This window comes from Ammospiza nelsoni, chromosome 18 (assembly GCF_027579445.1).
Source record: "Ammospiza nelsoni isolate bAmmNel1 chromosome 18, bAmmNel1.pri, whole genome shotgun sequence".
NCBI classification, from domain to species: domain Eukaryota; kingdom Metazoa; phylum Chordata; class Aves; order Passeriformes; family Passerellidae; genus Ammospiza; species Ammospiza nelsoni.
In genome coordinates, this window is record NC_080650.1 from 5,223,641 (window position 1) to 5,237,587 (window position 13,947).

A 13,947-nucleotide genomic window follows, 5' to 3' on the forward strand; every position below is an offset into this window, starting at 1 on the left:
TAATAATGCCTGTGGCTACTTTGCAAACACCTGGGAACAAGCCTGGAGGTTTGGGAGCCACTGAAGGAGGCCCTGCAAATGTTTTTTGACATTAACTGCAAAAGCTTAAAGAGAAAATATCTGCCATTTTTGGACAACATGATGAGCACATGAGAAGAAGTACAGAAGTTCTCTTGGAGCTGGAAAGAGGCAGCACCAAGAGACTTTAAATTGTGTTCTATTAATAATGTGAACTGTCTTCTCTTCATCATAGTGAGAACCCTTAAAACTGAAGAGGCTGGAAAGCCTGGTCTCTACATGGAGCCTGAGTGTTTGGAAATACCAGATGCTTTGCAAAGGTTAAGAACCTGAAACTTCTGGTTAAACTCCACGTCGTGTGAAAGGCTGATAGCTTGTGCTTCATCCTCAGTCCATCACCTCCTGCTCACCTCATCCCAGAGTGCAGAGCATCTCCCTGCAGAACACTGCAGCAGCTGGGCTCTGTTACACTCCATGTCTGCCCTGCTTAACACTGGATCACATGCTTAAGGGTGCTTTCCATCTGCATTAGGGAAATGCAACAGAAAATGTCTGTTGCTTCAGTAGAGAGGCCAACTCTAACATTCTGGCCTAGAAACACACATTTAGATACATTTTTTTGCCTGTCAGCAGGGTTATTTTGATGAGGTTTTGTTTTGCATGTGGATTAGATGAAAGAGACAATTAAAACTTGACTTTTTGATTGGTACTGGATGCATTTTAAACAACAATAATAGAGTGTCTCAACAAGAACTGCATGTTCCCTTTCTCCAGTATAACTTAACTCTGACAGAGAAGACAAAAAATACAGCCAAATAACAGCTGAAACGTGAGACCCTGTGCTCAGAGAACTATTCTAACACAAAGTGTGGAGTGGCTGAGTCAGCATACCAACTCAAAGTTATATTTAGGCTAAAATCCAACACTGAGAAACATTCTCTGCTGCAGCAGTCGATCTCCCACATCTCTGCGTCTCCCCAGGACTGCAGCCACAGGGTCCCCAAGACAAGGTCCCACACTGGAGAAGAGATGGGGAATGTGGTTTGTGCTTTGCTGCTCATGCAAGGCCTCCTCTCCCTGCCTTCCTGCCTGCTGGGTGCTGTCACATTAACAGAAACCTTGCTCATGCTCACTGCTCTCTCATGCTAAGCTGCCCACAAGCATTTTTGCATCACAAACCTATTTTGCCCCAAGGATCCGCCTCAATTTGTGTAAAGGAGGAGATTTGCAACACTAATTAAAAAGCTGTGATTGTTTTGTTTTCTGCAGTTCCCCTTATCTTCTTCATTCAGCTCCTGAAGACTCAGCTACTAAGAGAAATTAAGTAATTCATCAAGCTCTTTTCAATTACCTGCTGTTGATAACATCAGAGTACAATTAGCATCTACAAATGAACCAAGTGCCAACTGCCAAGCAGAAACAGGAGCTGATTTACAGCGTGGGGCAGCCTGCAAGGGCTGGGATTCAGGGGCTGCCAACAAACACTTATTTTGATATCCCAGCACCAGCCCTGCTTTGCTGTTCTCAGCCAACTGAGAACACATCCCAAATAACAGCTGGAACACTGGCAGCACAACTGCCACAGCCATGGCAGAGATGGAAATGCATCCTTGGTAACTCCCACATCTGGTGCTGTGAGGCAGCAGGAGAAATTAGGCTTCACTTGAATGGAACTCAGCCTCTCCTAGCCTGCCAATGCTGCTCCTTAGGAGAATGTAAGACTCCTACACCCTAGTATTTCAGTGAGTATATTTGGAAAACAAACTCAGTAAACTGATTTGATCCACGTGTCTCTCAACTGACAAGGCAGCAATATATCAACAGATCTTGCTGACAAGCTCCCAAAGAAATGGCCAGGTAACAAGCCACATCACTTCTTGCAGTAGTGCAAGAATTACTTTATCCCTAACTGCTGAAGAGCTCTTCAAATGCATTTTATCTTTTCATTTCCCTTTTGCTGTGAGTTTGTGCTTTCTAGTGTTTTTCTAAGGAATTTAATAATTGAACATGGAATGCAGTACAGCAGCACACAATCTGCCAAGGGCCTGTTTAATTTATTAAGGCAGCCTGGTCAAACTGGGGTGACTAAGAAGAGAGCACACAGCAGATCTTGGCTATCTTAGCAGCAGCTCTCAGCATCCCATGACAAATTCTGCTCTGTGTCAGGGCCTTACCTAGATTGGAGGAGGCTCTGCCTTCAGCAGCTCGGTCCTGCAGGCTCTCAGCAATGTGCAACTGCTCTTCATGGTACTGCTTAGCCCTCTCCAGATCTTGCATACATCGAGCTGCATGGCCCAGGCCAGCATAAGCTCTCATCTCAATGGCCTTCTCAGCCAGCTCCTGGGCCAGCTCCAGCACGTAGTTGTGGTAGGACATGGCCTTGTCGAAGTTCCTGCGGTAGTGGTAAGCACTGCCCAGGTTGCTGTAGGCTCGAGCCTCCTCCCGCTTGTTGCCCAGCTCCTTGGCGATCTTCAGGTGCTGCTCGTGGCACTGCACTGCGTTCTCAAAGTCCCCCATGGCGATGTACACTGCTCCCATGTTGCCCAGCTCCCGCGCCTCGGAGAGCTCATCCTTGGACTGCTTGGCGAGGAGCACGCACTGCTTGTGGCTGGCCAGGGCGTTGGGGTAGTCCCCGATGGCTGTGTACACGTGGCCCAGGCTGCTCAGTGCTGAGGATGCTGCCTGCAGGGGAAAGGGAGACCATGTAAGTACAAGCACTCATGGCAACAAGTCAGATGGCCCCAGTCCTAGAAATCAAAACCGTGAGAGGCCATTCTGGCAAAAGAACGTGACTACCAACTAGCAAACCTGCTCCCTGCAGCTCTGATCTGCTCAGGGCAGCTTCTGTGGAGGCAGCAGGAAGGGATGGGGTTGCCTCAGGAGGACATGGGGTTGGACTACTTCTTTCTTTGATGTGTGCAGTGTGTTTGTACCTGGCAGAGGGGAAGGACAGCACTGCAAAGATGCAGAGACTACTGAGGAGACAGAGTCATTGTTGTAGTTACCAACATCCTTCCATACCTCTGCTTCACCAAGCACACCATGTTCCAAAGAGCACAGCTCTTATTGTGCAGCATCAGGGTCCTGAGCCCCACACAACCTTGAGAATGCAGAAAAGACAACAGCATTTCAGTAGCTGGATCCTCTGTCCCTTAGGCACACCCTACCTAAATATAGTGCTGTGAAAACCCAAGTTCCTACCACCAAGAAACAGCTGTATTTAATAAGAGAAATTATCTGAGAATCAGATTCTTTTGCCCTCTGCATCTCCCAGGACGCAGACCTGCCTTCCACCTGGCAGAGCCAGAGCTCCCAACCAGCCAGCAGGGCAAGGAGCCAAGGGCAGGGATGTGCTCCTCACACTGCTGCCTCAGCAAGGCTGCTCACCCCAGCGTGCTGACCCCCACTCCTCTGCAGTTCCTGCGTGTGCATCTCCTTTGCTGCCCAGCTGTGACCCAGTTCCAAACCTCCCAAAAGGAGCTGTCAGGGTGAGGGCAGCAGCTGGCCAAGGGCTGCCGCTCACAGCTCCTGGGCAGTCCTGGCAGTGGCCCCAGCTCCTCCTCAGTGCAGCCAGAGCAGCTGCTGTTGGTGTGGCCACAGGCAGAGCTGGGACTGGCTCCTGCTCCATGCTGGTCACACTGGCTGCAGAACTGGGGTGGTCTGGCCCTGGACAGGCTCTTCAGCAGCACAGTGACATAAATTCTTGGCTGACAATGTGAGGGAGAGCTCTTAGAGACTTTGTGGGGGCCTGTTTGGAGGCTGCTACAAAACCAAGACAAAAATTATTGCTCTGAATTGGACTCCATTTTTACACAAATCTTCATGAAGCTTAATATATACAGAGTGTTGAGTCACTTGCAATCTAAGTAGGGAAGAAAAGGGAGAAAACCAGATACAAGCAGCCATCTTTTACAGGTCCAGACCAAAGTGGGGCCCATTACAGGCCTCAAGCTGCATCAGAGCTCCCTTCATCCTAAAAGGAAGCATCATGCCCACTGCTATGGAACAAGGCAGCAGCACCCCCTGGGCCAAGAAAAATCCTGTACAAAGCTGTGAGAACTCATCCAGCCTGGGAGTTCAGAAATACTGCAAGACTGGCCACCATCAGCAACAGCACTTCTGTTATTGCTGGGAAGAGAATAGAAATGCCTTTCTGGAAAACAAGGAGTCAGTGAAATCTGGTGTCTCCTGGGGCTGCTAAAATAAAAAAAAAAGTGGACATCCATGCGTGCAGATCGCTGAAGAGATGAGCTCTGGCCAAGAGCCATCAGGCAGAGACTCAGATGATGTTAATGGGCTATGGCTGGGGAAAAGAGGCATAAATGGAAAGCAGCAGATCTCAGATTGTGTGTGCACAAGAGAAACTTGACAGAAGCAGGGACTGCGCATCCCGCACATGGGAAGAAATTTTTAGGATGTCTCCTAGAATGGGAAGCAGATGATAGGAATTGAAATTTGTGAGGCTGGAAATGTTTATTCTTAGGGCTCCTAATCCCTTAGCCCAAGAGCATGCCCAGGCTCACATTAAAGACCTAGAATGAAGGGTACAAGCTTGGCAACCATTCTCAGAGCGTGCAAAAACACTCGGCTGACATGCTTGAGTGCCCAGGGCTGGATTATCTAAACAAGGATGTGGCAGGAGGACTAGTGAAGCAGAAAAGAAAAGTAAGTTGAAGGAGACAAAAAGAGAAATAGAAAATAAAGGGTGAAGAACTGATGAAAAATAGCACAACTTGATTACAAAGCTGAGGCTGTTTTGTTTTTTGTGGCTCACCCAGACACACAGACAAGGCAGGAAGGCCACGTCTGATGTGTCCTTCATTCCAATGGTCCTCATGTTTTATTCTGCACCAGCTTCCACTGTTACCTGACCTGAGAACAGCCCTTCTCAATCCCCTGGGAGTCAGCGTGAGGGCAGCCTGTGGCACTCCTGGCTTCCTCAGGCTGGGGCTGATTGTGCAGCAGCAATTCTCACAAGATACCCATCGGAGCTCTGTGTGCTCTGGGGGCAGTAAGGGGAGCTTGCCCTTACAGCAGTGTTTAGGAACAATTTGGTGATAGCATCTGCTGGGTGACTCCAGTGACTCACTCCAAGGGATTAGGAATATATATAATATGAATTTATTCAGAAGATAAATTCATGACTGTGTATTTAATAAAATCCTCCACATTACAGGATCCACTGGGAACCCCAAGTGGCTCAGCCCCAAGAGGGATGGGGTGTTCCCTCCTCACTGCAGGGAGAGCACACAGCTGCCACATGGCAAACAGACTCCATCTCTGCCAGCATACACCTCTGCTTGGTAGCAGGGTGATGTGAGACTGCAGCTCCATACCACAGGGGGCTTGCAACAGCAAACAAAGAAAATCAATGTTTTATGTATCTGACAAAGACAAATTTTACAGTGGGGGTTGCTTACACCTCCAATTAAGCAATTTATCACTTTAATAGAAAGCAGATTCTTTTGCCATTGAGCTGAGGCACAGAAGGGAGTTCTGAAAAAGGTTCCTAAGTGCTCTCTTTCTCTCAGAAGCAACAGCCAGCTCAGGTTTTTCAGCTGAGTAAGGCAGAGTTTGATGTTAAACAGATGTGCATCACAGAATGGCACCTGACAATTCAGAGATGCATTCCTTAGGTATTTCACCTTTGCTAGAGAATGGTCATTTCCCAATCATGTAACATTTAAACAAGCCTTCACCTGAGTGCACAGCCTGCTTAAATGAGAACACTCCATAATCATCCTGAAATGGACAAGGTAATGGAAAATGTTCTGCCTGGTATCTCACTGTAAGGTACCCTTAATCCCTGAACACAGACATTAATTAAGACTGATCAGAGATGGAGCATCCCTGCTTCATGCTGCTTCTTTCAACTTCCCTTCTCCCTGTGGGCACACAGTAACAGCAGCTTGATCCCACAGATGTAGTGGAGCTGTATGCAGGAGATTACCATGCACACTCATCCCAGCTGTACTGGGGGCAGGCAGCAGCACCCCTGAAAGCCACTGCACCTCCTCACCCGCCCCCATCACCCCTCACCTGCACGCCCTTGCTCCTGAATGCAGGCAAAGCTGTGCTGGTGCACTGAGAGTGCTCTGACGGGAGCAGATTGTTCCAGAACAAACACACACACAGAGCTCTGAAAGCACAGGCTGAGTGCTGTGGGTAAACACACTCAGTAAAATCTCACTGTGCCCTACACTGCTGGAACTGCTCCAGGTAGGAAGGGCTCAGGATAACTGACCCCAGGGACACATCCCAGCTCCTTCTCTACAGGAGCTGTTTGTTTTATAGGTAAGGACTAAGGAACTGCAGTGTACACAGACAGGACAGCACTGTGATGAGGGTACTTCCAGGACCTGCTAAAATGATAATTTGCTGTAAATTGCACTTTAGCTCCACTTCTATTAAACCCCTTCATCATTTCCTCAGAATCCTCAAGTATGCCTCAGCCTGGCTTGGACAATGCCTGATTTATGCACAAAGACAAGTCTCACATCCAAACAGAGCAGATGCCCCATCAAAATTAAAACTTGTCCTTCTCTCCTCCCTTCAAGGTGAGGCAGATGTGCCAGTGCCACATCTAGCTGTTGCCTTTGTGTGCCATGCTTTAGAAAATCAGAAAGGAAGCAGCAGGCAATACCCTCCCCTCTCACACATGATCATACACACAAAGAAGGAATGGATTTGCTTTTAGACAATTATTTACTGAGGGCAAAATATACTGAAATCAATATCCCTGACAATCAATATCCTTATTTATTTGTAGAAAATCTCAGTCTTTAACAAAGAGCAAACCCCAAAAAAGCCAAAGCCATGGAACAGCAGCACTAATATCTGAAAGCCTGAAAGGAGCTTTGTACCTACCAAATGAAAAAGAACAACAAGGAATTAATGACACAATAGAAAGATACAATACAAAACACACAGCATTAAGAGATGGTCCTGGCTCCCATTTGATTAATGGGTAAAATCCACAGAGCTGCTGCTCACAACAGAGCCTGCCATGGACTGTGCTGACAATCTGCTCCCAGTCCTGTCTGTTTCTACTTGCTCAGGAAATTGTTCATGTTTCAGAGGACTTCTCATCCTCCCTTTCCACGGCAAAAGCATCACATGAAGTACATGAATCCAGGCAAACCTTAGCAGCACTGGGGGTTTGACTGCCATTCACAGTTGCTCCTTTTCAAGGATAATGCTGACTTTCAGCTGATCATTTAGAGATCAAAATAATGCTGCTCCATTCCACTAACTCCATCTCTTCCATTATCATTTAGGAGCAAGGTGCCTCGTTCTGCCTAGAACACTTGTAAAAGTAAACCTGAGCTATACCCTTAACAGAGTAATTTTACAAATAGTTTTGACCAAGTTAGCAGGGTTTTGCTGGAAAGCTGAAGCAACAACTATTTAATTCCATTTTTTAGGAGTAAATCTGCATGTCACCCTTACTGACCAGGCTGTTCACTGTGGGAACTGGTGCAACACCCCTCACCACGTGGTGCTGGGGACCTTGGGAGTGGGCTGCCTTTCTGGGTGGGCTCTGCAAAGCTCCACTCATTCTGCAAAGAAATCACACAAAAAACACCAGCCCAAGAACACTACAAAGGAGATCTCATCATCAAGCCTACCCATCACCTGGGGTTGATCTATCTTCACCGCAAGTAGCCCAAATTTGGTCGCTTTCTGGACATAATCTGAAAGGCTGCTGTGAGCAATCACTTTAGGGAGGATGGCTGACTTGACATTTTTAGTGGTGATGTAAGTATTCCTCAGTTAAAACCACAAGCTTCTCCATGGTGGTGACCCTGAGGAGTGACTCATACCCTGGTCAAAGTCAGGAAGAATAAGCCAGCAAGTCACAAAGTCGGATCTAACAAGTTCAGAGCAGGCAAAGAAAACATCAACTCCTACAGCAGCGTGCTGACCTGTGCCAACCCTTGCTACTCTTGTTCACAAGCTGGACATTCCCTCTCTGCAAACTCAACACAGAGGAGAAAAGCCCTGGCTGAAGTGGACCTCCTGAAAACCCAGTGCTGCGGCTGCAGCTCTTGCAGGAGTTTTCTGCTTCGTTTCTTTTCCTGCAGCCAGGTCCAGGCCTCAGCAGCGAGCTGAGCTTTGCAGACACTGTGAAAGTAAAACCAGAAGACTGCATTTCCTTCAGCTAAAATCCATGTGCTGTGGAGGTCAAATGGGGACATTTAAAGGAGATCCTCAGGAAGTATTACATTTCCCTCTGGAGTCACAAGTCCAAACAAAACAAAGCATATGGCCTTTTAGTGCATTCCCAAATTTCCTGCACCAGTCAGATTTCTCTTCCTTCTGTTTAATCCTATCACTTTTGAACCAGACAAACCTGTATGAATCCTGTCAAGTAGACTCTAAAAAATCTGCTAAAGACAGAAAAAGGCAAAGAATTTCTACTCTCAGATATAAATCCAAATGCTGAAGGTCAGGCACTAAGGCTGATTCACATCACTGAACTCATCCTTTGAGGCACACAGGTGATTCAGTCTGAGCTGTAATGCAGCACCAGTGGACCCAGAATTAGAAATGAACTCCAAAGGTAAGTGTTCTCCCAGCAGCTGGCACTCAGCCTTCCTCCAGGGTACAAGGCAGTCTGCCCTGGATCCCTAATAAAGCAACACTGCTGTCTGCACTGAGAGGCTGGAATCATTTCCTCATCACAGCCTGTCTCTGACATCTTAGTCTATGTTTCCAGGCATGACAAACTGCTTTAGCCTGAAGACTCTTTCCAGTTCTCATTTGTAAGGTATTTATATCCTGCCCTCATTTTCCAGATTGTTTGCAAATATAACAAAACAACTGTGGTCGTTAAGATTTTCAGATTTTTCCTTTCTGAAAAATGTGGCAGCCCCAGGGCCAGACCACCTCTTTGTATGACTGAGAGCCACACACATCCATCCCACAGGCAGGGACACTGCCATGGGCTCCCTCCTGTGCAGCTCATGAATGGATGGGATTCTCCACACTCCATCCAAGACTGCTGGTAAGGAGCACAGCCTTTATGAGATTTAACTCAGAACAACAGAAAAAAAAAAAAAAAAAAAAAAAAATTTTGCTGCCCCCAACCAGAATTCATACAAGGTCAGGGAGAAGGCTGAATCCATACAGCCCTGCTATTGACTGAAGAAGTGACTTTACAGACAAAGCAGGGCTGGAGGGACACCTGGAAAGCATTTCCCCTTCCCCTCAGGAAAGGGCAGAAAACCTTGGCTTTACAGAATTTACAGATTTCATTAGAAAGGAATGATCTATCTTTCCTTCTGCATCTCCTTCTGGAAACAAGAGGGTGAAATTTGATCTTTGATTTGCACAGCCTCAAGCAAGGAGCTGCACTTTACCAAATGTGGGAGCTTTATACTGAGTTTCATTGCTTTGAAGGAGACTGGGAAAAATGACCAAAACTGCAAACCTAAATAACTACTTTGTGTGATGCTCACAAAGTATGTTCAGACAGTTACAGAATGTTCAAATTCCCAACAGAATCCAACCAAGGATTGTCTGCCCCAGTAACCATACTCAATAATACTCCTTCTCCAGGGATTCCAGGGCTTGGTGACCCCTCCCAGCCATGGCCCAGGTACATCCAGCAATCCCAGGTACATCCAGCTCCGTGGCAATGCCCTCTGCTGAGAAACCAAGCCCATGGTTTCTCTTTCCAGTGGGAATTTCTGCATTCTGCTATTCCCCCTGCCACACAGGAACCCTCATAGATATTCCATAGCAAGGTGACACAGAAAACCCACCAAAGCCTGCTTAATAAACATCTTTCTTCTGTGCTACTTAACTACCCAGTTCTAATTATCATCTTCATCATCCCCATTTCCTGCACATAGTCAGCCTTTCTGAACAAAATCTGCTGAAGCTGCAAACATGAACTCTGCCTTACATTTGCAATCGCTTTAAAAAGCATCTTGAGACAGCAAAACCTGGCTCATCGAGTTACTGAGCACACCCACCTGCTGCAGAGAATTCCCAGAGCTCCAGATGCTCATGGAGATGTCCAGGGCAGCAGCCAGAGCCTGATACAAGGGTCAGTAACAAGAGGGCACTGAGCCACAGCAGGTCTGCACCTTTTCCTGGCACAAACAGCTGCTTCCAGAGGGAGGTAGAGGGAAATCCCTTCAAAACCAGGCCAGGAATGGTTGCTGAAAGCTGTCGGTCATCATGAGTCAACCCAGGGGCAAGACAGTACTGACACAGTCCGTCAGTCTGTCCTCTGTAGGAGTGTGCCCCCTGTTAACAGAGTGACAAAACTACCCTTTTGTCCCTTCAAAAAGGAAAGAAGCCCAGAAGTTTATCTCCTTGATTAGGTGAAAAACCATTTGATAGGCCTGGAGGACTTCACCTCAAACTTAAGGATGGCTAATTGGACAGAAGCCAAAAAGTCCCACCTGAGCAATTTACTACAAAAAGAAGTGAACAAAGAAACTAATCACTTTTGTGAGGTGTTTTACCAGGTGCAAGGACCTTTTGCACCTGGCTTGGTTTTTCTCTGTTTATTATTTTGCCTTTTATTAAACCTTTTTGTTTCCAACACTGCAACAGAAGCCATCCTGCTGATTTTTATGCCTCCAAGGGCAGCTGAGCTATCCTGGGTGTGTTATAGACTTCTGAGAGCTTATTAGACTTCAAGGAGGTTCCTATAACACTCCTCAGCTCTTTCCCTTCCCTCAGCCACACTGCTGAGAAAAGAGACACCAGAAACTGCTCAGCTGCAACTTCATCCCAGCCCTAGGAGAATTCAGGGCTGCAGACAATCCTCTTTCTCACCCAACCCTTGTGTTCACTCCTGCATGGTGCAGAGATGCTGCAGCCCAGGGAGAGGCTCAGCTCAGCTCAAAGCATGCCTGGCAGCCAACACAGAGGGGCTGCCAGCACCCCGTGGCTTCCTGGCAGCAGCATCCTCCCCAAGAGCTCCCTGCTGGCAGCACAGGCACTCATTTCATGATGGCTGGTTTGTGATCCTGCCACGCTGCCCTGCTATTTCTGAACAGCAGGGCTGTAATCGAAGGCGTCTGAGGGCCCAGGAGAGCAGGGAGCTATGAGACTGAGAGTTCCTGTGGTGTCCATGGGCTCTGCATGGCAGGATTCAAGCACAGCCTTTGTGAGGGTTTGGACACTGCACCCAAGAAGGAGCTCCACAGCTTTCTCTTTCCTGTCCATCCAAAACTCAAGTGTTACTTCTCTAAATGAAATGCTCTGGAAGGAACATTCAAAAGGGTCATCAAAAAGGGTCACCCCAACCTGTCCCAAGAAATCACACATCACTGGCTCTATATGGCACTCTGGCCCTACAGAATTCCTAATACAAGACAATTCTGGACACCTGAGGAGCAGCTAGCAATGAAAAGGGACACAGGGGACTAATCTTACAGGCACTGAAAGCTTTCACATTTACATTTTGATTCTATTCTTTCCTCTGATCCTGGCATAGCTCATCAGCTGCATAATCCTTGTCTAAATCACAGCTTGTGATGTGGCATCAACACACCCCTACCTACATGAGTTACCTGATGGTTTCCAGGAGATTAGGCTACCTGCTGTTAAAACCAAAGCAATTAATTCAGAAATAGAATATAGACATAACATTCAGCACCTGCATTATGGGCTGCTGTAACTGCAGCCCTTAGACCACTCTGAGGAGAAACAGGCTGCAAGCTTCTGCTGCTCATCAGAGCCAGCTTTTGTGACAAGAAAAAGACAACAAGCTAAATAATGTGATGCAGTCTTCCCTGCTAACATCATCTGCCACTCCTCCTCTGGCACATTCCAGCACCTTGGCTGCTGCTTTGGGGAACCTCTCTTTGTTCAACTCCCAGCACTTTCATGAGCACTAAGCAGAGACTGGAAAAAACAGCAGCAGCCCAAGCTAGCAGAATGGGATTTCCTTGGCACATGGACTGCTGGACAGTAGTGCTGATATTTCAGACACAGAGAGCATGGAAAACATCACAAGAACATGAGGCTGCTGCTGCTCCAGGACAGGGCTGTGACTCTTTATCCATCTTTATCAATCAGCAAGGAATAAAGACTACATTTCACTCACTGCAGCCAGGTCTGCTCAGAGTGAACCTTCTTGTTCCTGCTCAGTGGCAATGACCCCTGCACAGGTAGCAGTTCCTTCCTGCAGGACAGGAGAGGGTGAACTCCAACAGCCTGCAGCTGGCTCTGAACAAGTGAGGAAAAGACAAGACCAGGGGGTCCCCCAGCCCAGGAAAGTTTGATTTTCCACCTCTGCACAGATTGCATGGGCCTTAGTTGGAGCTGGTGCCCAAAGATCAGCTCCTGAGGTGCACACAGGCCCTGAGCAGGGTCCTGCAGCCCCCTGCCCATGTGTTCCCTGTGAGTTCAGATGGGCTGTGAGCACCCTCCTCACTCAGGATGGGATGGTTACACTTTGTTCTGCTGCCATGGGGCACACAATGAGTGATGCCCGCCCTGCCACCAGTGACAAGGCTGAAGCAGGGACAGGACTAGCCACAGAACTAGCTCATTTGAATTTCCTGACCAGCTGCTGAAGCTGGTTAAAAATTCTATCCCATTCCTTACCTGAGGTGTCTGCTCATGGTGCCCTTCACAGCACCTCACTAAGATCCAATCTTCTCTCTCACCTGCACAGACCAAACCCACACTTGTGTTCAATCCCCCAAATTCCCTCTTAGAGACACTACAGGTATGTCAAATCCCAGACACACCTGCCCCGTGCTCTCTCTGGACACAAGTACAGCAAAACAGCTCTGACTTCTCCCCACACTGACTGAAGGAGCAAATGGCCTGCCTGGACACAGAGCCTGTGTTTGTAACAGGGGCTGCACAGACTCCCTGGGCCAAGGAGGAAAAACATGTGAAATCCTGAGTCTCTGTGAGCAGCTGAGATGCTTCCCTGCTCAGCTGAGCTGACAGCTCCCCTTCTCCAGGCCTGCATGGGGGAGGACAGACCTGAATGCTCCAAACAGACCCTCTGCAACCTCCTCCTCCATTTATGGGCAGCACAACACAGCAAACATTTGCTCCAGCAGCCTCAGAACCTGACAGCCCCTGCAAAGAGAGCACTATCCCATACAAAGGAGCACTTTTTACCTTTTCTGCCAATTCTCTGTATAGTCAGGGGTAAAACAATTACCTCATTACAGTCACACACCAAATTCCCTTCTGCTGGAATTCACATCAGCCCTACTGCAACTTTATAACATTTGCATTATAAAAATGTCTGCAAAGGAGGCCAAGAAAAACAGTTTTTTGTTCAGAGGAAGCTCTGTGGTCAAAATGATGTCATCAGAAAGCGCCAAATTAATTTCCTGTGGTTACATCCTACAGGAAATCCAAGAAGCTCAGCTTTCTTGCTAAACCAAGTAGTCATTTGTTGTCAATAACTGTTAATTATGTGCCCAGATGTGTCATGAACTAAGGACTATTACCATTAGCCCTCATTCCCTGGACTCCCCTCAGCGAGATCTGTTTAAATCAGTGGGCTGAACACCAGGAAAATGCTCCAGCCCCACATCCCAGGCCAGCCTGGGGTTCTGGGGCTGCTGTGCTCTTGCCAGCACATCAACTCCCCTGCTGCTGCCTCCATGCCCCACACCAGGGGATGAAACCAATGGGGCTCTTCTATGGGGCGAGAAACCCCACAGAAGAGCAGCAGCCACACAGGTTACTCTGTCAGCAGCAACAGGGACTCTGATCAAGAAAACTCCACAATGACAAGTAACAGCTTTTCTGCTCTTCATGAACAGAAACAAGGAAATCAGGAGTGATTCAGGAGGTTTTCCAGCTGGTAAAATAATCAAGAAAATGTCTAGCAAGTGCCTTCCCCAGCCACAGTCCTTCCACAACCTACTAAAGATGCATTTTTCCAAGGCTTACTTGATATTTAACTTACCAAGCTAGTAAAGCAGTAAAGCA

General features: G+C 47.5%; 1 protein-coding gene across 2 annotated transcripts in view; it reads right to left on the minus strand.

Annotated features, from left to right (window-relative positions):
* Nucleotides 1-13,947, minus strand: part of TTC28 (tetratricopeptide repeat domain 28) — a 107,536-nt gene that overhangs the window by 28,145 nt on the left and 65,444 nt on the right. For both annotated transcript variants that reach the window (XM_059484983.1, XM_059484984.1), the window contains one exon: nt 2,193-2,700. In XM_059484983.1, coding sequence (XP_059340966.1) covers nt 2,193-2,700 — 508 coding nt within the window. The remainder of the gene's footprint in view (nt 1-2,192; nt 2,701-13,947) is intronic.